We start from the raw sequence: 23,688 nt of genomic DNA on the forward strand, positions 1-23,688 counted from the left end.
AGGCTCTGGCAGGCCCAGCTTCTTCTGCCCACTCACCCCCAAATTCACCCCCTCTGCCCCGTCCCCTCCAGCCTGTCCCTGTCCCAGTCCCACATCCCGCTGCACTTCCCTGTTCAGGGCACAGCCCGGCACCTCTGCCGAGCAGCCCCCGGCGGCTCACGTCCAGCACCCAGAAACCAGGCACACACCGTTAGTCGCCCCTTTACGCGACTGGCCCAGCGTCTCACAGGAACTCTGTGGCAGAGGCAGGGACAGACTCCGGTGCTCCAGGGCAGCATTCGACTGCGTTAACCATGGACACCGAGCAATGGTGTAATCCCAGACCAAGAGGGGGGCCCCGGGGGCCGGCGCTAGCCCCCGCGCTGTGGCCAGGAACAGGAACGGGGTGACGGGCCCCACAGGGGACTGTGGGCAGAGGGCAGGCAGAGGACGTGCTCCGGTGCTGCAGGGATCAGGGCCGTGCTAGTGCTGGAGGGAAAATGCGCCTGTACATGGGGTGGAGGAGGGTTGCCGGGCTCTGTTCTGGCCTTTCCTAGCGACTCTGCAACTTTCATATTGTTCTTTTAATCCAGTTTTTAGCCCTGCCAGTCCCAGGCTCCTGCCAACCAACAGCCCCAGTCCTCTGGGGCCCGGCTCAGCAGCCTCCTTCCCCATCTACTCCTGGGCAGACCGAGCCTTGTTCTCCAGCCTCGGTCTCAGAAACAGCTGAACTGCTTTGGCTGAAACGTTCCCCGAAAATTCAGCCCGAGGCAGCCACCCGGCGAGGAAAGTTTCAGCCCACGTGGCTGAAGTTTTGGGGACCCTTCCTGACAGACGGTGCTCCCAGCCCCTGTCGAGGAAAGCCCACTCCCTTCTCTCTGGAGCCCCGGGAGTGCTTGTTCCCCGTCGCAGACCCTCCCCCTCCCCGCAGGCCCCGCGACGAGCTTCTCTCATCGGAGCTGAGAACTAAAACTCGCTGGATTTGCCAGTGGGCTCTGCCCCGGGGATGCGAAGCCGCCAGACGGAGGAGCTCTGAGGCAATGCCCAGTGGCTGGAGCCCACGGCGAATCCAGCCCACTGGCTGCCTCTGTGCTAACTCAGTGGTTTGCTGGGCAGAATCCCACCAGCAGCCGGACAATTCACTGCAGTAGCTCAGAGCCGTCCCCGGCTAGTGGCCCGTCACCGGCCACGGGGGTATTTGCTACTAGCCGTCGCCGACTGGCCGTTGTGGGCAGCCCCATCACACCGTCCCCTCCACACACGTGTCAGGCTCAGGCGTGAAGCCGGTTTGGCGTCTTGCCCCCGCGGCTCCCCTTGGGGGGCTGTTCCAGACCCTCACCCCTCTGGTGCTTAGAAACCTTCGCCTCATGTTGAGCCCAAACTTGTTTGTTTCCATTTGTCTGCGACGAAGCAGCGAACGACTTACCCAGCGTTGCAGCCCCGCTCGCCTCCCTAGGGCGAGTGGAACCTGCGTCACCCCCACCCCCCCCCGCAAAAATCACACCAGGCCACAAAAAGTCGCGACTGGCTTAGCACCCGGAGGGGGACCAGCAAGTACATGTGGAGCCTTCCCTTTGCCTCCTGGCGCCGGCACGGGCAGGGCTGGAGCCTAGCGTGGCAAGGGGAACGCTCAGCTCAGCGCCTGACTCGGCAGCTGGGGCTTACACGAACCACCAGCGGCCAGGAGACCTGCCAGCGACGTGAGCATTGGCAGCACTCGTTAACCGAGTGACACGTGGTTAAACTGCGACAGGAAACAGCTTCCTCCTGGAGCTGCCGGCGCGCAGCGTCCGGCCCCCAGTGGCCGAGGGGAGCCCGCAGTGGCAGAGGAATCACCACACCACCTGTAAGGCACCCAGGGGTGTCCTAGACTGGCCACAGGGGGCGGCATCTCCTGCAAAACCACTGTTCCCTCGGGGTGCCAGCCAGCGCCACCCCACGGGCTGGGGGGAGGCCGGGAGCCCAGCTCCAATGACCCCCCTGCTGCGCTTGTGTTTTCCAGTGACCTGAGCAACAACAAGATCAGCTCCTTGAGCAATTCCTCCTTCACCAACATGAGCCAGCTCACCACCCTGTAAGTCCCGGCCCGGGGCCGCGGCTCCTGGCCCAGCCGAGCGGAGGGCGGGCGAAGGCCGGGAGACAATAGGCCGGGCTTGCTGCTGAGGCCTCTGGGCTGTGCAGGCCAGCGGCCGGTGCCTGTACTAAGAAGAACCGTAATTAGCGGCCCTGCTGGAGGGCGCCCGAGAGGCGGGGTGCCCGGGGTGCGAGTGAGACGCCCGTTAGGGGGGAATGGCGCGGGAGCCGCCCAGGGGAGCCTCGCCGGGTGCGTGTCGGCGCTCAGGGGACGTGACCACGTGTTGTTTCCTCCTCTGTCTCCCCAGGATCCTCAGCTACAACGCCCTGCAGTGCATCCCCCTGCTCGCCTTCGAAGGGCTCCGGGCGCTCCGGCTGCTGTAAGTGCGTGGCCGTGCCCGGAGTGGTGCCCTGCCCTGCCCTGCTCACAGCACGGGGCCAGGGCGGGGCACAGGTGGCACCTCCGGGGCCCTGTCAGTGGCCTGCTTTGGGGGAGTGCTGAGCACCCACAGCTCCGGGGGGTGAGGTGTACGGTGTCAGGACGTGTGTCCCGGCTCGGCTCTGCAGCAGGAGGCTGGGGACGGTGCCGCCGGGCGGACGCTGTGCAGTGCAAGTGAACGGGGGGCTGGGGAAGGTGCCAGGCAGACGTGGTGCAGTGCCAGGGGACGGGGGGCTGGGGAAGGTGCCGGGCGGACGCTGTGCAGTGCCAGTGAATGGGGGGCTGGGGAAGATGCCAGGCAGACGCTGTGCAGTGCCAGGGGACGGGGGGCTGGGGAAGGTGCCGGGCAGACGCTGTGCAGTGGCAATGCCGGGGGGGGGGGGAAGGTGCCAGGCGGACGCTGTGCAGTGCCAGGGGACGGGGGGCTAGAAAAGGTGCCGGACGGACGCGGTGCAGTGCCAGGGGACGGGGGGCTGGAGAAGGTGCCGGGCGGACGCTGTGCAGTGCCAGGGGACGGGGGGCTGGAAAAGGTGCCGGGCGGCCGCGGTGCAGTGCCAGTGAACGGGGGGCTGGGGAAGGTGCCGGGCTGACGTGGTGCAGTGCCAGTGAACGGGGGGCTGGGGAAGGTGCCAGGCAGACGTGGTGCAGTGCCAGTGAACGGGGGGCTGGGGAAGGTGCCGGGCGGACGCTGTGCAGTGCCAGGGGACGGGGGGCTGGGGAAGGTGCTGGGCGGACGTGGTGCAGTGCCAGGGGACGGGGGGCTGGGGAAGGTGCCGGGCTGACGTGGTGCAGTGCCAGGGGACGGGGGGCTGGGGAAGGTGCCAGGCAGACGCTGTGCAGTGCCAGGGGCTGGGGGGCTGGGGAAGGTGCCGGGCTGACGTGGTGCAGTGCCAGGGGACGGGGGTCTGGGGAAGGTGCCGGGCTGACGTGGTGCAGTGCCAGGGGACGGGGGGCTGGGGAAGGTGCCGGGCGGACGCTGTGCAGTGCCAGTGAACGGGGGGCTGGGGAAGGTGCCGGGCGGACGGGGTGCAGTGCCAGGGGACGGGGGGCTGGGGAAGGTGCCGGGCGGACGCTGTGCAGTGCCAGGGGACAGGGGGCTGGGGAAGGTGCCGGGCTGACGTGGTGCAGTGCCAGGGGACGGGGGGCTGGGGAAGGTGCCGGGCAGACGTGGTGCAGTGCCAGGGGACGGGGTCTGGGGAAGGTGCCGGGCAGACGCTGTGCAGTGCCAGGGGACGGGGGGCTGGGGACGGTGCCGGGCGGCCGTGGTGCCGTCCCCGGGACGGGGGGCGGGGGAAGGTGCTGGGCGGACGCTGTGCAGGGCCAGGGGACGGGAGGCTGGGGAAGGTGCCGGAGGACGCTGTGCAGTGCCAGGGGCCGGGGGCTGGGGAAGGTGCCGGGCGGACGCTGTGCAGTGCCAGGGGACGGGGGGCTGGGGAAGGTGCCGGGCGGACGCTGTGCAGTGCCAGGGGACGGGGGGCTGGGGAAGGTGCCGGGCGGACGCTGTGCAGTGCCAGGGGACGGGGGGCTGGGGAAGGTGCCGGGTGGACGCTGTGCAGTGCCAGGGGCTGGGGGGCTGGGGAAGGTGCCGGGCGGACTCTGTGCAGTGCCAGGGGACGGGGGGCTGGGGAAGGTGCTGGGCGGACGCTGTGCAGTGCCAGGGGACGGGGGGCTGGGGAAGGTGCTGGGCGGACGCTGTGCAGTGCCAGTGAACGGGGGTGGAGGTGGGCGAGGGGCGGGACTGCTGCTCCGCTGACTCCATGTGGCTATAGCCCGAGTGTCTGAGCTGCCTGGGTGTCCCTCCGGGCACTGCGCTGGGCGGGCGCGTGCCTGGCTCTGATGGAAGTGCACCGGCTGCCCCGGTGGCACACTCTGGCCCTGTGCTGGCATCAGCCTTGATCCCAAGCTGCCGGCGCCCTCTGGCCTCAGAGCCTCTTGTTCCCACAGGTCTCTGCATGGCAACGACGTCTCCGGCCTGCCAGAGGGCATCTTCGCCGATGTCACCTCCTTGTCCCACCTGTGAGTAGCTCCCTGCGCCTGGCTGCCCCGGGAAGGCCGCACGGTGCCAGGCTGGGCTCCCTGCAGAGCCCAGAGATCGCAGACAGGCCCCAAAGGGCAGGAGAGAATCACTGCCGGGTGTGGGGGGGTCTTTCCTTCTGGGGTCAGCGCCATCGGGCCACACCTGGGGCCGGGTTCCAGCTTCTCTCTGCAGCCTGGCGGGCGCCATGTGGCCGAGGCCTTGCCGTCACCGCCGTGCGACCTGTGCCGCGAGTGCTGCCCCGGCCATGCCCCCGGCTCCCTGCCGCGTGATGTGGGGCTGCAGCTCCAGTGCCGCTGACGCGGGACCCAGCAAGTGCAGAGGGGACCCGGCTGCTCCGTGCTGCTGGCGGGCGCCATCCCTCTGCGCTGCGGGGCCGGGCGGCTTCTCGGCTTTTTAGCTACGATCCCACTGGCCCAGGCCAGCCAGCCCCTGATGGGGGCACCGCAGCAGGCGGGCAGCCAAGGGCCGAATCCCCGGGGAGCAGGACGTGCCCTGGGGCAGCGGCGTCCGATTGCTCCTAGGAGGGGGGCTCCGGGGGGGGCGGGCAGGACTGCCTCCTTCCCAGGGCACCGTGGAGCAGGCCGGGACAGGCCAGGACGCCACTCGCCTGGCTCTGGGGAAGGGGGGGCTCCCGCCTGCCCCAGGGGCTGGAGCTGCTCCCGGCTCTGCAGCTGGCGCTGGCTTTGTGGGAGCGGTGTGCCCCCTGGAGGAGGTGCCTTGGCACTGCACCCTTGTGTCCCCGCACCCGCGGGTGGGGGGCACCTGCAGCCGCCATGGAGCGCCGGCCCTGCCAGCTGGCCTCGCTCAGCCCAGGGGCTGCGAAGGGAGTAGGGCCAGGCGGGCTCGTCCCGCCCCGGGCCAGGGGCCAGGTCTCGCTGACTGGCCTTTGCTCTTGTCTCCCCTGTGCAGCGCCATCGGGGCCAACCCCCTGCACTGCGACTGCCGCCTGCGCTGGCTCTCGGGCTGGGTCAAAACGGGCTACAAGGAGCCCGGCATCGCCCGCTGCGCCGGCCCGCCCGACATGGAAGGCAAGCTGCTGCTCACCACCCCGGCCAAGAAGTTTGAGTGCCAAGGTGAGGGGCCCATTCAGCGCCTGGGCACCGACAGGGTCCCATGGATCTGACCCCTGCCCTGGCTGTCACCCCCGCGGGCTAACGCCGGAGCGAATGGGCCGGCTGGGGTCGCTGCAGGCAGGGGATCGTGTGCTGCCGTGGGTCACATGCAGAGCTTGGACCCAGGGGGTCCTGAGCCCTACACCCAGCTCTGAGACACCTTCTCCATGTGGCAAAGCCCCGCCCCAACCCTGTGCCTCAGTTTCCCTCCGCTGATCCTCCTGGGCTGTTGTGAGCGTCAGAGACGTCAGGGCCACGAGGGACCCTGCCGAGCAGCCCATTGGACGTCCTGCACAGCACAGGCCGGGGAACCTGCCCTGGATTCTGCCTCCAGCCCTGTCGCACTGGAGTACGTCTACCCCTGGCCGCAGCGGGTGGGCTCAGCCGACGGGGGCTCGCAGCGCTAAGCTCGGCTGTGCAGACGTTGCGGCTCAGGCTGCAGCCCGGCTTCCGGGCCCCAGAGCCCAGACGTCTCCCCAGCAGCTTTCCCCGAGGATTGGCAGGGACTGAAACGGAGCCGCTCCGCCGCGCCAGGCTCCCGTTCGATGGGCTAGTGGCCATTGCAAACGAGACCCCCACAAAGCGGCCTTGGCACACGGGGAGCGGGGCAGGAGCTGGCTGGCTGAGGGGGGCTCGGCCTGGGGCGGGCGTGTGGCCAGTGGGGGCCTGCGGGGAGGGGTTCTTGGCCCTACGCTGTGTAACGTCTGTAACAGGGACCCACAAACAGTCACTAGCCCCAGGTGTGCGGTGACTTGGCGAGCTGGGGACGCTCGGAGGGGTCGATACCCGGAGCGCTGAGGAACGGCTGAAAACGGGGGGTGTTCAGGCTGGAGACGGCTGCGGGGGGGCCTGAGAGCGTTCTAAAGGGGACGGGGATCCGGTCCCCACGCCCACTGCAGGCCGGACAAGCAGCCGGGGATTTCGGTTTGGTGTTCGGAAAACGAAGGCTCAGGGCAGCAAATCTCTGGGCCAGGCTCCCGCGGGAGGCTGCGGGATCCCCATCGTGGGGGTTAGACACACGCCTGGCAGGGCTGGTTGGGGGACGGCCTCGCTGCCTGACAGGGCCGTGGCTCTGCCTGCGTTTCGTACGGCTCTGTAACGAGCTCTGGGCACAAGCACTCGCCCGACAGGGGACGCCGTCCTGGGAAGCACGAGGGTCAGGGTGGCCACTCAGCTGAACAGGAGCTCCCAGTGGGAGGCCAGAAGGGCCAGTGCGACCCTGGGCTGCATGAACAGGGGGCTCCAGAAGGAGCAGGGAGGTTCTTTTACCTCTGGGTTGGGCACTGGTGTGACCGCTCCTGGGCTCCTGTGTCCAGTGCTGGTGCCACAAAGCCAAGAAGGATGCGGGTAGATTGGGGGGTCAGAGAAGAGCCACGGGAAGGATTAAAGGGTTAGAAAACCTGCCTGATCGTGTGACTCAAGGAGCTCGCTCTATTTAGCTCAACAAGGAGGTGGCTAAGGGTGGCTGGAGCCCAGCCTGCCGGCACTGCCTGGGAACAGGTGTTTAACCCTCCGGCCGAGGAAGGTCTCCCACGGGCCAGTGGCTGGATGTGCAGATGGGAAACAGTGTTTCTTTACCAGTGACAGTCACTAGCCACTGGAACGCGTTACCCGGCCTCGGGCGGATTCTCCATCACCGGCCATTGCCGAACGGAGCTGGGCGGTTTCTGGCCTGGTGCAGAGCACAGTGACTCCAGGGCCATCGCGTGGCTCGTGCTGGGCACAGCTCAGATGAGGTGATCACAGGGCTCGTGGCCGTGGCCGCGCTGAGTCTGGTTCAGGGGCTGGAAACCTGCCGTAGGGCAGGAGGCGGCTGGAGCTCCGGCTGCTCAGTGTCTGCTGGCTGGGAGGTGGCTCGATCCCGGTCTGTGTGTGTCGCCCTGGGGAGGGGAGGTTTGGCTAGGGACAGCCCTGCTGGAGCCAGACATCCCCATTGAACAGGGAGGACAATTACCCACTGGCCCCTCGCAGGGCACGGGGCGGGTTCCCCTCGCTGGAGGCTTTGCAGCGGACGGCTCTCTCTGAACCAGTTCCAGGAGCTCGGGGCCGTGGGGAGGGTCCCTGGCCTGGGTTGTGCCGGCGGTCAGACGGGGCAATCAGACTGGCCATAGACCCCTGCTCCTGCGCCCCGGGCCCCCAGCCCATTGCAGCTGGGGCGCTGCCCTGCTGTGCTCCAGGGACAGTCATGCTGCGCTCGGCGCCGGCTGCCGGGCACGGTGGTCGAACACCTCCCTGCGTAGCCCGGCCGTGGCTTAGCCGGCCCTGGGAGTACGGCCCCGAGCACGAAGCGCCGTGGCTCAAACGGCGGCTGGGCCTGTGCCTCCGCGTCCCCCCACACGGTCACACGCTGCCAGCGGGCTCCAGGGACCCTCCCTCGTAACTCTCGGGACCTTCCCCCCGCCAGGTCCGCCGGCCCTGAGCATCCAGGCCAAGTGTGACCCCTGCCTCTCCAGCCCGTGCCAGAACCAAGGCACCTGCCACAAGGACCCGCTGGCCGCCTACCGCTGCGCCTGCCCCAGCGGGTACAAGGTGAACGGGGGGGAAGGGGCTGGGCATTCGTTCGCTGTCGCTGCCTCCCGCTGCATGTCACAGGCAGCAAGACGTGAGCAGGAGCCCAGGGCTCTGCCAACACCCCAGATCGAGGGGGGGCACTCGCACCCACTGCCTGCTGGGCTCAGCTGCTGCCCCCCGAGCCTGCCTGGCGGGGCACCGCGCCCCACAGGATGGGGCTCTGCCAGGGGATTGCCCATGAAAGGGTCCAGGGACTGTACGGGGACCGCGCAGCCCGTGCTGTGACCAGCTCCTAGCGTCCAGCTCTCCGTCCCCAGGGCAAGGACTGCGAGGAGCCCGTGGACAGCTGCTCCAGTAGCCCCTGTGCCAACGGCGGGACCTGCCAGCCCCCGGAGCGGGAGGGAGCCGGGTTCACGTGAGTGCGAGCGTGGGGGTTACGGCTGTGGGACCCCTGGAGATGGGGCGGCACTGGGTGCCTAGCGCAGGGTCGTGTGACGCTGCACCGTGGCTCCCAGGGTGGATCTGGGACTCGCCTGCCGCCGGCATGGCTGGGGTTCCCGGCTCCCCACCCCACGCACTCTGGGCCGGAGCAGAGTCTGGAGACCTGCCGCGGGACGGCTCAGTGCGGCGGGGGTGGTCTGTGCGGCCGGCTCCCAGGGCGCATCCCCCAGAGCTGCGCTCAGTGTCTCTCCGAGGGGCTGCGAGCACCTGGCTGGGAGCGAGGGGGGAACTCCTGCAGCTTGAGACCTGGGCCCAGCTGCCGTGCAAGCTCAGAGCCCGGGGGGCTGGGACCCCGCGGGCCAAGGCCGGGTGGGGCTGGCTGGGGGGCGGGAGCAGGGAGGTGCTGGAGACGGTGCAGCGAGGGACTGGGGGGCCGTGCTGCAGCCCACGGGCCGTGGGGCAGGGATACTGGGCGCCCCCCCATCCCTGCATGTGCTCTGCTCTGTCCCTCAGACAGGAGCCCCCCATGCCGCCGGGCCCAGCCGCTCGCCCTGTTCCCCGGCGATGAGAGCTCAGTGCCAGGGCAGGTGCCCGGGGGCGATTCCCCTGGCAGGTCTGTGTGCCAGGCCGGTCCCTGCAGGCGGGGGCCCAGCCGGGCCCAGCCGCCAGCCCTGGGAGCGGGGCTCACGCACTCCCCACGGGACGCCGGAGGCAGCCTGGTCTCTTCCCGCGCCCCAGAGAAACGTCACTGCGGAGGGAGGGAGCCAATGGGCCCCAGGAAGCGTGGCACAGCCAGCCCTGCCCCCACGTGCCCCCCCCGACACCAGCGCCCACGCTGGATGGCCTCAGCCCGTCGCCACGGCAACCCAGCCTCCGCGCCAGCCAGCCTGGTGTTTGGGGGTTTGCAGAGCTCACCAAGCAGCCCCGACCCCGGGGGAGGGCAGCACGGCCCTGGGCCCACAGCCAGCCACCCCCAGCCTCCTTTGCACACACACGTGTGTACACATGTAACACGCACATGCATGCTGCACCCATCTACGCATGTGCAGTGCGTGCACACACCAGCAACACGCACACACGTGCACATGCACACACAGTCGCACACGGCACTTGCACACACACTCACGCGCACACACACAAACTGTGCACATGCACACACACACTCACACACGCACACACACACACTGGCAGAGACGTGAACTGAGGCTGAGCAGAGATTTCAGGCCAGGCAGGTTCTTGGAACTGCTGGGTTTGGTGCGTCCCAGTAATTCATCCGTAAGGGCTGAACACGGGCCCAGCTCATGACGGGGCGTCCTGTGAGCTCCCGCCCCTTTACAACACGGGACTCACAGCTGGCCCTGAGCCTGGCCCGGGCCTGGGTGCATCCTGGGCTGGGCCTGTGCAGAGCCCGTCCTGGGTTCCCGCTGATCCGCGCGGTGCCGCAGCCCTCACCCCGGTGCCCGCGCTGCAACGGGCACCAGGCCTCAGGGCGCTTCCTGCAGCAGGCGAAGCCCAGCCCAGTCCTGGAGCCTTTCCTGGCCTGATCCTCTCTGCAGCTCTGCGCCAGTTCAGAGCTAGCGGGCACTGGGCACAGGGTTTAATCACCAGCATTGCCACAGCCATGCCCGGCTCTGGGCGGGAGGGGGATAGAGCCCAGGACTCCTGGGTTCCACCCATGCCCGGCTCTGGGCAGGATGGGGACAGAGCACAGGACTCCTGGGTTCCGCCCGTGCCCGGCTCTGGGCAGGATGGGGACAGAGCACAGGACTCCTGGGTTCTGCCCGGCTCTGGGCAGGAGGGGGATAGAGCACAGGACTCCTGGGTTCTGCCCGGCTCTGGGCGGGAGGGGGATAGAGCCCAGGACTCCTGGGTTCCGCCCGTGCCCGGCTCTGGGCGGGAGGGGGACAGAGCACAGGATTCCTGGGTTCTGCCCAGCTCTGGGTGGGAGGGGGACAGAGCACAGGACTCCTGGGTTCTGCCTGTGCCCGGCTCTGGGCGGGAGGGGGATAGAGCACAGGACTCCTGGGTTCCACCCATGCCCGGCTCTGGCGGGAGGGGGACAGAGCACAGGACTCCTGGGTTCCGCCCGTGCCCGGCTCTGGGCGGGAGGGGGACAGAGCACAGGACTCCTGGGTTCCGCCCGTGCCAGGCTCTGGCGGGAGGGGGACAGAGCACAGGACTCCTGGGTTCCGCCCGTGCCCGGCTCTGGGCGGGAGGGGGATAGAGCACAGGACTCCTGGGTTCCGCCCGTGCCCGGCTCTGGGCGGGAGGGGGATAGAGCCCAGGACTCCTGGGTTCCGCCCGTGCCCGGCTCTGGGCGGGAGGGGGACAGAGCACAGGACTCCTGGGTCCCGCCCCGAGGGATTGCGCGCCGGGGGCTAGAGCAGGGAGCTGCCGGGTGCGGCTGGTTCTAGTCCCAGCCCTTTCGCTGCCTTGGGGCGTCTCCTCGGAGCTCTGGGTGTCGGTTCCCCCGGGGACAGGGGGTCCCCCTCTCCCAGGGGGGTGCGGGGTCCAAGGCAGCCGTGTCTGCAAAGGGCAGGCGGTGCTGCCCCTGGCCCCCTGGGCGTCGCTCGCTCCATTGACTGTCCCGGGAACGCGAGCGGGGGCGGGGGGTGTCTGGTGACAATTGCTGCAGAGCCAGCAGGGGGCGCTGCGCAGTGGTTTTGGGGCTGTTTGGAGCCAGCCCAGCCGTGGGGTTAGCCGGGCGGCTGGGTCTGTGGGGTTACCTGTGGGCTGTTCTCCTCCCCGCCTGGCAGGTGCCTTTGTGCAGCAGGATTCGAGGGGCCGACCTGCAGCGCCATCACCGACGCCTGCCGGGACCAGGACCAGGCCTGTGCCAACGGGGGCACCTGCGTTCCTGGGCTCGGAAACGCCACCTGTCTGTGCCAGCCCCACTACACAGGTAAGGGGCAGGAGGGGCCCTCCCAGGGCTGCCAGGGAATCGGCCTCCGAGGGCCCCAGCCGGGCAGTCTGGGTGGAAGGGCCAGAGCCCCTCCCCAGGAGGAGAAAGCTCTCCCTGTCCGCCTGCCCCCACTGCCAGCCGTGCCAGTCCCGCCCTGCTCCCCTGAGCTGGGCCCTGCCGCTGGGCAGATGGTGACATCCGGTGTCCCAGCCCATGCCCATGGGGGCTGGGTCCTGCGGCTTGTGCCAGGGGGACATTTCACAGGCCAGGCCTCTCCCTGACCCGGAGCCGAATGGGCGGGGCGGGGCGGGGCGGGGCGGGGCCGGGAGGCCTGGCTGGGCACCGGGGGGGAAGCCTGGAGAGCACATGGCCTGGGGACCTTCTCTGCCAGGCTGCGGTGCCCTGTGCCAGCCTCCCGCACAGACCCGCCTGCATGCTCCCCGTGGCCGTGGGGACAGCTCCCCTCCCTCCCGCCCGTCTCGCTGAGCCGGGCCCAGGGGGAGCTCGGGGCAACAGGCTGGGAGGGGGCCGTGCTGGCACTGCCCACCCCCAGCAGCGCTGCCCGCTGAGCCTGGCCTCTCCCCTCCCTTGTCCAGGACGGGCCTGCGAGGAGCTGCTGGATCTCTGCTCCATGGAGCTCAGCCCCTGCCAGCCCCGTGCCCAGTGCGTCGTCACCGCCGAGGGGCCCCGGTGAGTACCCGCCCACGAAGGGTTAAACCCCCCTGTTCCCTGCCCGTGTGGCTGGGCACAGGGCACCTGGGGCTGCCCCAGACATGGCACGGGCACGAGCCCAGAGACCCCCAGTCCTCAGGCATGGGGGAGGGGCAGCGCCTGTCACCGCAGTGTCTGAATCGGGACCCCGGGGCTCCCCTCCCTTGGGCCGCAGCGGGCAGCGCTGGGGCTGGGGCACCGGCTGCACGGACCCGCAGCCGGGCGACACCGGGGGGCCAAGTGCCTTTGGCCTGGCCCCTTTCTGGGCGTCCCTCTGGGGCGGTTTGCCCTGGTGCCGGAGGGCCCGGGCACAGACCCCCCGGTGCTGGGAGCAGGGACGTCCCAACAGACACTGCCCGACCTGCTGCCCGGTGGCGTCCCGGTGCTACCCTGTGCGCCCTGGCGTCTCGCCTGCGTCCCAGGGCTGGGACTCACGCTGCTCGGGGGGCAGCCAGCGCCTAGCGCTCCGGGGCGCTGGGACCCGCCAGCGCTGAGAGTCAAAGGGTCCCCTGGCGCGGAGTGGGGAGCCCGGCCGAGCCTGAGGAGCAGATTGTCCCAGAGTCCCCGGGCGATGCTCTGGAACTGCTCCCCACCAAGCCAGGCAGGACTCTGGGAGCCTCCTCTCCCTCGGAGCAGCCTGTCTGCAGGGCAAGAAGCTCCCACGGCTTCACCTCCTGGGTCTCTCCTTGGAGCATTCAGCATCCTCTGCCCCTCCGTGCGCTTCCCACAGCGAGTCCGCCCAGGCGGGGTCCTGGGGAAGCCACAGGGTCCTGCACCCCCACTTCGCAGTCAGACGTGACTCTCAGCCAGCCAGTAACACAGAGGTTTATTCAATGACAGGAACAGGGTCTAACACAGAGCTTGTAGGTACAGAGAACAGGACCCCTCGGCCGGGTCCATCCTGGGGGCAGTGAGCCAGACCCCCACGTCTGCACTTCACTCCTCGTCCCCAGCCAGCCCCAGACTGACACCCCCTCCAGCCCCTCCTCCTCTGCTCAGCTCCTTTCCAGGGCCAGGGGGTCACCTGACCCCTTTGTCTCCAACACCTTCAGCTGGCACCTTTGCAGAGGAGGGGCCCAGGCCATCAGTTGCTAGGAGACAGTGTCAGGCATTTAGGTGCACTGGCCCTTTGCTCTGCAGCAACCACACCCCCTGCTCCCCCCACCTGGATATTAAGATCTGCAGAGGGGACACTGAGGCACCAACCCAGTATTCAGAGCAAACATTACGAACAGTCCCAGTTCGTCACACAGATTCAGCTCCGCCATGTCCCCACGGGCAGGAGGGGGAGCGGGGCTGGCACAGGGCGGGGGCCAGGCAGTGCCCAAGCACAGGGACAGTGGGACCTACCCCTGCCCTGGCCCAGAGCTGGGCTGGGGGGGGCCAGAGGATCTCTGGGCTCGTCGGAGCTGGGCTGGGGGGGCCGGAGGATCTCTGGGCTCGTCGGAGCTGGGCTGGGGGGGCCGGAGGATCTCTGGGCTCTGCCCGGAGCTGGGCTGGGGGGGGCCGGAGGATCTCTGGGCTCGGCGGAGCTGGGCTGGGGGGGCCGGAGGATCACTGGGCTCGTCGGAGCTGGGCTGGGGGGGCCGGAGGATCTCTGGGCTCTGCCCGGAGCTGGGCTGGGGGGCCCGGAGGATCTCTGGGCTCGTCGGAGCTGGGCTGGGGGGCCGGAGGATCTCTGGGCTCATCGGAGCTGGGCTGGGGGGGCCGGAGGATCTCTGGGCTCGTCGGAGCTGGGCTGGGGGGGCGGAGGATCACTGGGCTCGTCGGAGCTGGGCTGGGGCGGAGGATCTCTGGGCTCGGCGGAGCTGGGCTGGGGGCCGGAGGATCTCTGGGCTCGTCGGAGCTGGGCTGGGGGGGCCGGAGGATCTCTGGGCTCGTCGGAGCTGGGCTGGGGGGGCCGGAGGATCACTGGGCTCGTCGGAGCTGGGCTGGGGGGGCCGGAGGATCGATGGGCTCGTCGGAGCTGGGCTGGGGGCGGAGGATCTCTGGGCTCGCCGGAGCTGGGCTGGGGGCCGGAGGATCACTGGGCTCGCCGGCGCGGGGCTGGGGGGGGGCCAGAGGATCCCTGGGCTCGTCGGAGCTGGGCTGGGGCGGAGGATCTCTGGGCTCGTCGGAGCTGGGCTGGGGGCCGGAGGATCTCTGGGCTCGTCGGAGCTGGGGTGGGGGGGCCGGAGGATCTCTGGGCTCGTCGGAGCTGGGCTGGGGGGGCCGGAGGATCTCTGGGCTCGTCGGAGCTGGACTGTGGGGGGCCGGAGGATCTCTGGGCTCGTCGGAGCTGGGCTGGGGGGGCGGAGGATCACTGGGCTCGGCGGAGCTGGGCTGGGGGGGCCGGAGGATCTCTGGGCTCGGCGGAGCTGGGCTGGGGGGGCCGGAGGATCTCTGGGCTCGTCGGAGCTGGGCTGGGGGGGCGGAGGATCTCTGGGCTCGTCGGAGCTGGGCTGGGGGGGCCGGAGGATCTCTGGGCTCGTCGGAGCTGGGCTGGGGCGGAGGATCTCGGGGCTCGTCGGAGCGGGGCTGGGGGGGCGGAGGATCACTGGGCTCGGCGGAGCTGGGCTGGGGCGGAGGATCTCTGGGCTCGCGGAGCTGGGCTGGGGGCCGGAGGATCTCTGGGCTCGTCGGAGCTGGGCTGGGGGGGGCCGGAGGATCTCTGGGCTCGTCGGAGCTGGGCTGGGGGGGGCCGGAGGATCTCTGGGCTCGTCGGAGCTGGGCTGGGGGGGCCGGAGGATCTCTGGGCTCGGCGGAGCTGGGCTGGGGCGGAGGATCTCTGGGCTCGTCGGAGCTGGGCTGGGGGCCGGAGGATCTCTGGGCTCGCGGAGCTGGGCTGGGGCGGAGGATCACTGGGCTCGGCGGAGCTGGGCTGGGGGCGGAGGATCTCTGGGCGCGGCGGAGCTGGGCTGGGGGGGCCGGAGGATCTCTGGGCTCGGCGGAGCTGGGCTGGGGGGGCCGGAGGATCTCTGGGCTGCCGGAGCTGGGCTGTGGGGCCGGAGGATCTCTGGGCTCGTCGGTGCGGGGCTGGGGGGGGCCGGTGGATCTCTGGGCTCGTCGGAGCTGGGCTGGGGGGGGCCGGAGGATCTCTGGGCTCGGAGCTGGGCTGGGGGCGGAGGATCACTGGGCTCGGCGGAGCTGGGCTGGGGCGGAGGATCTCTGGGCTCGTCGGAGCTGGGCTGGGGGGGCCGGAGGATCTCTGGGCTCGGCGGAGCTGGGCTGGGGGGGGGGCGGTGGATCTCTGGGCTCGTCGGAGCTGGGCTGGGGCGGAGGATCTCTGGGCTCGTCGGAGCTGGGCTGGGGGGGGGCGGCGGAGGATCTCTGGGCTTGGCGGAGCTGGGCTGGGGGCCCGGAGGATCTCTGGGCTCGTCGGAGCTGGGCTGGGGGGGGCGGAGGATCTCTGGGCTCGGCGGAGCTGCACGTGGCACCTTCCCTTAGGCTTGTTTCCGGGGGAGCAGCTGCCCCCTTGCAGCGGCAGGACGTGGCGGCTCTGAGCAAGGTGCCTCTCCCCCCAGGTGTGAGTGCGCCCCCGGCTACGGGGGGGACAACTGCAGCCTGGACGATGCCTGCCGGGACCACCGCTGCCAGCACGGTGCCCAGTGCCAGGCCGAGGGGACCGGCTACTCCTGCCTCTGCAGGCAGGGCTACAGGTGAGGCCGGCAGAGCCGCGTGGCGCCGCGGGGAGAGGGGGCTGCCCGCCCTGTGGGGGGGGCGTGCGATGCCCAGCGCCGCTAGGCGGGTGCCCGGTGGTCTCCCCAGCACCCCGTCCTGCTCCCTGCACACGTCCCGGGCGGGGCCCAGCATGGGCCGTGCAGCTGGGGGTGAGGGGCCTCGTGGTCCGGGGAGTCTGCCCCAGTGCGGCCGAGGGGGGCCAGAACCTGCCTAGCTTTGCTCTCGGGGGTTGGCTGTGGGGGCCGTCGCCCTCAGCACCCAGCGCCCCCTGCACCTGCTGTGTGGAGGCTGAGCCGGGCCTGGCCCGGTGCTCCAGCCCCTGCTCCGGGAGGGGCCGGCCGCCCGGGGCGCACGGGCTCCTCTCACCACGGTGCCGGCCCGTCCCTCTCCCCAGCGGGCAGCTGTGTGAGCTGCCGCCTCGCGCCCAGCCCGGTCTCTGCCCGCGGGCCGAGTGCCAGAACGGGGCCGAGTGCCTGGAGCTGGGCAGCCGCGCCGTGTGCCGCTGCCCCCCCGGCTTCGGGGGCCCCAAGTGCGAGAAGCTGCTGAGCGTCAACTTCGTGGACCGGGACACGTACCTGCAATTCACCGACCTGCACAACTGGCCACGGGCCAACATCACGCTGCAGGTACGGGCCTGTGCCGGCCCCGCCACACCCCTCAGCCACCGGGCACGGCCCCTGCCAGGGCTGCCCCGGGGCTGCTGCAGGGCCGGCGCGTGGGGCGAGCAGGGGGGACTAGGTGCTAAGGGGCAGAGCTGGGTGCCAGGGGGGTGCAGGGAGGTGGGGCTAAGGGCGGGGCTAAGAGCAGGTGGGGTGCAGGGAGGTGGGGCTGGGGGGGTGGGTCTCAGTGCAGGTGGGGTGCCGGGAGGTGGGGCTGGGTGCCAGGGGGATGAAGGGAGGTGGGGCTGGGGGCGGGGCTGGGTGCCGGGGGGGGTGCAGGGAGGTGGGGCTGGGGGCGGGGCTGGGTGCCAGGGCGATGCAGGGGGGCGGGTGCCGGGTGCCCGGGGGGTGCAGGGAGGTGGGGCTGGGGGCGGGGCTGGGGGCAGGGAGGTGGGGCTGGGGCAGGGCTGGGTGCCAGGGCGTGCAGAGGCGGGTGCCGGGCGCCAGGGGGGTGCTGGGGATCTGCCCAGGCTGGCTGCTGGGCCGTGGCACCTGGTCTGACGCCCCCTCCCCCCGCCGGCCAGGTCTCCACGGCCGAGGACAACGGGATCCTGCTGTACAACGGGGATCGGGACCACATGGCCGTGGAGCTGTACCAGGGCCACGTGCGGGTCAGCTACGACCCCGGCAGCTACCCCAGCTCGGCCATCTACAGGTACCGCCCCCGCCCCGCCAGCCGCGGCGCCGGGGGGCAGCCCCTTGGGGGGGCAGCCTGAGCCCCCCGCCCCTCCAGCCCCCGCCCCTGCCCCTGCCCCTGCCAGAGCCGTACCCGTGATGTGGGGCCTGGGGCACAGCCCCTGCCCCCCTGCCCCTGCACCGGGCCCCCAGCCGTGTCCCACAGGCTGGCCGGAGAGCCTGGCCCGTCCCCGGAGGGCTCTGCCAGGCCTGGCACTGTCCCACCCGCCCCCAGCGCGGCTGGCCGGAGTGGCACTGACGGGGAGCAGCCTGGCATGGATGCCCCAGTGTAGACAAGGTCAGCGCCCCCCAGCTCAGTGCAACCGCACCCCTGACAGCGGTGCCAGCCCTGAGCCCTGACCCCCAGTCTGTGCGCTGGGATAGCATCCCCGCCCCCCGGGCCTAGGCACAGCCCCCCACGCCAGACACTGACTGCTGCGAGTGTGGGCAGCTGGAGGGGTGGGTGGGGCTGGGCTCCGTCACTAACCCCGGGATCTGGCCCTGCCCCCAGCGCCGAGACCATCAACGACGGGCAGTTCCACACGGTGGAGCTGGTGACGTTCGAGCAGATGGTGAATCTCTCCATCGACGGGGGCAGCCCCATGACCATGGACGGCTTCGGCAAGCCCCACACGCTGAGCAGCGAGGCGCCACTCTACGTGGGAGGTGGGTCCCGGAGCTGGGGCGCCCGGCTCGGGGGAGGGTTCCTGGGGCTGAGCTCGGCCAGGGGAGGCCTTGGGGAGGCTGGCACAAGGGGCTTGGCAGGGGGCGGGCCCAGGCTGGCGGTCAGCCAGGGCGGGTGGGGGAGGCTTCGCTGGGCCCAGGAGGGAGGGGATGGCGGCGCTCGGATCTCTCTGCGCTGTGGGGGCTGGGTGCCCCGTGTGCCCGCCTCACGCCCGCCTCACCCGCTCTCTGCCAGGCATGCCGGTGGACGTGAACTCGGCCGCCTTCCGCCTCTGGCAGATCCTCAACGGCACCAGCTTCCACGGCTGCATCCGCAACCTCTACATCAACCACGAGCTGCAGGACTTCACCAAGACCCAGATGAAGCCGGGGGTGGTGCCGGGCTGCGAGCCCTGCCGCAAGCTGTACTGCCTGCATGGCCTGTGCCAGCCCGACGCCGCCCACGGCCCCGTCTGCCACTGCGAGCCGGGCTGGGCAGGGCCGCACTGCGACCAGCAGGCCCACAGCCCCTGCCAGGGCCACAAGTGAGTGTGGGGCCAGCCCCTTCCCCACGGGCTGCCAACGCTGGCCCCTCGCGGCATCAGCAGCAAAGCCCCCAGCTGGCGCAGCAGGGGCTGCAGGTCGGGAGTGAGGGGCACCGGCAGAGCTGGGGGGGCAGAGATGGGCTGGCAGGGGCTGCGGGTCGGGAGTGAGGGGCACCGGCAGAGCTGGGGGGGCAGAGATGGGCTGGCAGGGGCTGCGGGTCGGGAGTGAGGGGCCCCGGCAGAGCTGGGGGGGCAGAGACGGGCTGGCAGGGGCTGCGGGTCGGGAGTGAGGGGCCCCGGCAGTATTGGGCTGGCGGGGGCTGCGGGTCGGGAGTGAGGGGCCCCAGCCGTATTGGGCTGGCGGGGGCTGCGGGTCGGGAGTGAGGGGCCCCAGCCGTATTGGGCTGGCAGGGGCTGCAGGTCGGGAGTGAGGGGCCCCGGCAGAGCTGGGGGGGCAGAGATGGGCTGGCAGGGGCTGCAGGTCGGGAGTGAGGGGCATCGGCAGAGCTGGGCTGGCAGGGGCTGCAGGTCGGGAGTGAGGGGCACCGGCAGGGCTGGGCTAGCAGGGGGCTGCGGGTCGGGAGTGAGGGGCCCCGGCAGAGCTGGGGGGGGCAGAGACGGGCTGGCAGGGGCTGCAGGTCGGGAGTGAGGGGCCCCGGCAGAGCTGGGGGTGGGGGAGGAATGAGCAGCGTACGGGGCAGCGGGCGCATGCTGCGTATGTGCCGCGCTCCCGCTGGTGCTGCCAGCTGCTCCCTTGCATGAGCCCCGAGGCCACACGCAGCCAATGACGGGCCTGGCTGGGGATGGGCAGCGCGGCCCCGGGTGGCTGAGTCCGAGCCGGGCCCGGCAGGACCGTTGCCAGGGAAGGAGCAGGCCGGGAGTAGCCGGCGTAGCCAGCTCGGATCTGCTGAGTTGCTGGGGGTGACGTGCCAGGGTTGGTACCAGCCCCGGGGGAGGCGGGGGGGAGGTGTTCGCCTTCACGCTCTCTGCTGCCAGGGGCTGCTCCGTGGGCGCTGTCCCGGTGGGTCACTGAGGCCGTGATGGGCTGCCTGGCCTACGGCTAAACCCCTGGGCCAAGGCCCCTGGCAGACAGAGCGCCCGGCGCCCCACGGTCCTGCCCGCAGCACTTGGCTCTGCCCAGGTTCGTGTCTCTGCTCCCGCAGGTGTGTCCACGGGGACTGCGTGCCCCTCGATGCGCTCTCCTACAGCTGCCAGTGCCGCGACGGGTACCGCGGCGCCCTGTGCAGCCAGCCGGGGGAGCCCCACAACCCCTGCAACAGCCTGCCGTGTGTGCACGGGCACTGCCAGATCTCGGCCCAGGGGGAGGCGTCCTGCGAGTGCCAGAGCGGCTACGCCGGCCAGCTGTGCAACCAAGGTCAGAGCCCCGCCCGCCCTGGGCCCCCAGTGCCCCTGCCCCGTCACGGCCTGCTCCAGCTTGCCCCAGGCGTGGCTGCGACGGCAGAGCCCCACGGACAGGCCTCCCCCACCCACTGAGAGGTGCCCAGGGCCCTGGCGTAGCGCTGCTGCCCGTGGTGGGTCTGGCCCCACGTCCCTGGAGCAGGGCTCCCGGTGGCGATTGCTATTTGGTGCTAGCTCCTGCCTCGTGGTCTCCTCCGCAGGGAGCACTCAGCCCCCTGCCTCGGGCTGGGCCTAGGCAGAGTCTCACAGCCAGCAGGTGCCACAGAGCAGCGCGCCCAGGGCCGGGGCCTCGCCCGCGCAGGGGGTGACATGCCAGGTTCCTCGGCGGGCGCCAGCCTGCGCCCTGCCCCCGGGGGCTGACTGCCTCTCTCCTGGCCCTGCAGAGTCGGCGTGCCGGGGCGAGCCGGTGCGGGAGCACCCCCAAGTGCAGCGGGGCTATGCCATCTGCCAGACCACGCGCCCCATCTCCTGGGTGCAGTGCCGGGGCTCCTGCCAGGGCCAGGGCCAGGGCTGCTGCACGGGGCTGCGCCTGAAGCGGAGGAAGTTCACATTCGAGTGCAGCGACGGCTCCTCCTTCGTGGAGGAGGTGGAGAAGGCCAGCAAGTGCGGCTGCGCCCGGTGCATGTAGCGGCCGGTGGCGAGAAGCGGCAGAGCCGGGGCCCGCCGAGGAGAACGCCGCTAGAGACGGGGGGCGGAGCCGCTGGAGGCACCGCCCGTGAGCCGGGACTCCCACAGCCCACGTCGCTGCCCGGCCACCCTGGAGCAGGGGCTGCCACGTGCTGCGAGCCGCCGCAGAACACCCGTGTCGATAGGGAGGGGGTTTAAAACGGCAGCTCCCCAAATGTATTTATAGTGGGGGGACATGGGAAGCAGGCCCAGACCCCACCCTGTGTTTGTACAGCCCCAGAACCACGCGCCCCCACCGGCCTGCGGAAATTCCCGTGGGACGGGGGCTGTCAGGGCGGCCGAGGCACCGGGGGCCTGGCCACTGGGGGCTCTGACCCTGCTGCCTTTGCCTAGGGGTGGCTGGCCGTGCCTGGCTCAGCGCCGTGACGTTGGCTGTAACGGCAGCCATGTCAGTTCATGGGCAAGGCAGGAGCCGTGGTGGCCAGAGACCTGGGCTCCCCCCGCCCCCCCTCGCCCTGGGAGTGGTGAGCCCTGCGCTGTCCACAGGGCATGAGCCCCCCTGCTGTGCCAGGCCCCCGGGTCAGTGTTTGGGCTGGAGACCTGGCCACGTGCCCCCCAGGCAAACGCAGGGTGGCCGTGGGCGTAGCAGTGTTGGGCCAGCCGCAGGCAGCTCTCCTGCCCCCCTCCCCTCGGCTGGCACCGGCGGCCTGGCTGCAGTGCAGGAGTGCCCGTGGCCACTGGTCCCCGGGCCGGGCCGCGTACCAAAGGAGCTCCCGTGTCGGCTGTTGGGTGCCACGGGGGGGGTGGGAGCTCCCCGTGGCTGCTGCACCCCCCCCCAAGTTAACACAGGGCCGTGTCACTGCCCTAGTGTTTGTGTGCCATGGGGTGGGGGCAGTGAATGGTTGGACAGCTGGGCTATTTAACCCCCCACTCCCGAGCCAGGCTCTGCCAGCGCAGGGCCCTGCATGCTGCGGGGGGACCCCACACTGCCCTGCGCCCCATGGAATAGGGCACTCGAAAAACCAGGGGGTGCCCGTGGCTGGGGGCCCAGCAGCGAGGCTGATGGCACCAGCTGGCGCACTGAAGGCCTGGCTGGGTCCTGCTCTGGCGTGGGCAGGAAGCAGCCCCACGGCGCTCTGGGGTGGAGCCAGGGATGAGGAGTTCAGGGGTTTGGGCTCCGGGGGGGGGGTGAGGGCTCTGGACTGAGGGGGATCAGGGCTGGGGGGGGCTGAGAGCTCTGGCGGGGTATGTAGACGCTGGGGTGGAGGGGGCTAGATGTGAGGGGTTTGGAGGGTGGGAGGGGGATCAGGGCAGGGGGTGGCTCAGGGGTGCAGGCTCGGGGCAGTGCTTACCTCAGGCAGCTCCCAGAAGCAGCGGCAGGTCCCCACTCCAGCTCCTACGCGGAGGCACGGCCAGGTGGTTGTGCACGTGCTGCCCCCGCAGCACCCATTGGCCATAGTTCCCAGCCAATGGGAGCTGCGGAGCCGGCGCAGCATGTGGAGGGCCCTGGATGACCCCACACGTAGGAGCCGGAGGGGGGAATGTGGAGCCACGTGGAGCCAGGGTAGGCAGTGAGGTGCCTTAGCCCTGCTGCGCCACTGACTTTTAATGGCCCGGTCAGTGGTGCTGCCCGGAGCCGCCAGGTCCCTTTTCGCTGGGACGTCCTGGTCAGAACTGGGCAGCTGGCAGCCCTGCACGGGGGCGGCCCAGGGTGTGTATTGGGGGGGCCTGAGCGCCTGAGCCAGGGGGGTGCAGCCTGGATATAATGGAACCCAAGTCATGCCAGGGGGTGCGACAGCCCCCCCCCCCAGCATCCCCTAGGGGCTTTGCGAGGGGAGGGGGGTGGTTATCCCAGGCCAGGCACTCGCCCTGCTGCCAGCACAGCTCCCCCCCGCCTCCCCCAGCTGGGGGCCAGTGCGCCTGTGACATACCCCTGCTGCTCTCCCACGCCCTGGGGGTGCCTGGTTCCTGGCCCATTGAGACACCCCCGCCCGGTTCTACACAAATGTACCAGGACCCAGGCTGACGGCTCCAGTTCACGGCTCCCGGCTGCTGTTTGCCTGGGCCCCGGCCCTCCCCCCGCCCTGGGGCATCGGGGCAGTTTGCAGCAAGTTCTGTCAAGAGCTTTAATTGATGCTGGCTTCACCCCAGCCCAAGCCACCAGCACCCGGGCACCCCCCGTCCTGAGCCCCCCCGCCTGCTGCTGGGTCTGGCTGGGCCGCGCCATTTCGCCCGATGCCAAGGCTGGGGTCATTGTCTGTTGCTCGTTGTAAGCTAACCTCTAAAGTATCTCTTTCTACAGAATACTTACAGATTCTAATATATATTTGTATTTCAGTTTGTTATAGTATTTTTATACGTTCCGGGCAAGCCCGCGGCCGGTTCGGTTCGGCTGCAGCCGCGGTGCCGCAGCGAAGGACAAGGGCTCCGTTTCACGCGGCGAGGTGCTGGGTAGCGCCGGGCAGGGAGGCGCCGTGCGTGGCCAGTGGCTAGCAGGGGCAGTGTTGTTTTAGAAGCTGTGTGGTCGTGTCGCTTTGTCTTCCACGTGAACATGACATTGATTCATTCAGAGGTGCCGGCCTGGTCTTGTCTTTCCTGCTAGCAGCATGGGGCCTGGCCCCTTTCCTAGGACACCCCCAGGGCCCCGATGCTGGGATCCCCCTGCAGGAGCCTGCAGGACGCCCCCTGCTCCATGCGGAACGCTGCCCACTTCCCGGCGCTTTCCACGGGCCGCGTCCTTGGCACGCGCTGGGTGTGCACACGGCGGGCAGCCCAGACACGGCTCCCACTCGCGCCCAGGGCTGGGGTGAGAGGAAACGGGACCTCCAGAGCCGCACTCGCCTGGAGGCAGAAGGCTCCAGGGACACAGGTCACAAAACAGCCCCTGCCCCACGGGGCGCGTGGCCGAGGCCAAACGAGGGGCTGGGAGCAGGAGTCCAGGGCTGGAGTAGCTGAGGTGAGCCAGGTGCAGCAGCCCGTGCGCCCGTTCAGGAGGGGCGAGGACGAGCCGCGTAGGTGCCAAGGGTGGGGGGGGTTCAAGCCTCGGGAGCTGGGGGTAGAGGATGGGGTGAGGCACAGAAGGGGCCCTGGGAAGATGACCCACGGGAGCACCCTGCAGGCTCCCCCCAGGACAGCCCCAGTCATTGAGGGTGGGCACTGGAGCTGGGCCCTGCAGAGACCTGCCCCGGTGCAGCGCTGAGCTGGGAGCAGGAGCCTGGGCCCTGAAACTCCCAC

The 23,688-nt window shown here is 70.4% G+C and overlaps 1 protein-coding gene across 3 annotated transcripts in view; it reads left to right on the top strand.

Moving 5' to 3' along the window:
* The window catches only part of SLIT1 (slit guidance ligand 1), a 128,940-nt gene extending 108,359 nt beyond the window's left edge, over positions 1–20,581 (top strand). For all 3 annotated transcript variants that reach the window (XM_039481907.1, XM_039481906.1, XM_039481904.1), the window contains exons 23-37: positions 1,982–2,053; positions 2,361–2,432; positions 4,436–4,507; positions 5,439–5,602; positions 8,046–8,170; positions 8,470–8,567; positions 11,350–11,495; positions 12,092–12,185; positions 15,710–15,844; positions 16,261–16,492; positions 17,050–17,180; positions 17,712–17,866; positions 18,120–18,408; positions 19,572–19,783; positions 20,211–20,581. In XM_039481907.1, coding sequence (XP_039337841.1) covers positions 1,982–2,053; positions 2,361–2,432; positions 4,436–4,507; positions 5,439–5,602; positions 8,046–8,170; positions 8,470–8,567; positions 11,350–11,495; positions 12,092–12,185; positions 15,710–15,844; positions 16,261–16,492; positions 17,050–17,180; positions 17,712–17,866; positions 18,120–18,408; positions 19,572–19,783; positions 20,211–20,455 — 2,242 coding nt within the window. In that variant the 3' untranslated portion in view covers positions 20,456–20,581. The remainder of the gene's footprint in view (positions 1–1,981; positions 2,054–2,360; positions 2,433–4,435; positions 4,508–5,438; positions 5,603–8,045; positions 8,171–8,469; positions 8,568–11,349; positions 11,496–12,091; positions 12,186–15,709; positions 15,845–16,260; positions 16,493–17,049; positions 17,181–17,711; positions 17,867–18,119; positions 18,409–19,571; positions 19,784–20,210) is intronic.
* Positions 20,582–23,688: the final 3,107 nt, after the last annotated feature.

Source organism: Mauremys reevesii, linkage group 7 (assembly GCF_016161935.1).
Source record: "Mauremys reevesii isolate NIE-2019 linkage group 7, ASM1616193v1, whole genome shotgun sequence".
Taxonomy (NCBI): Eukaryota; Metazoa; Chordata; order Testudines; family Geoemydidae; genus Mauremys; species Mauremys reevesii.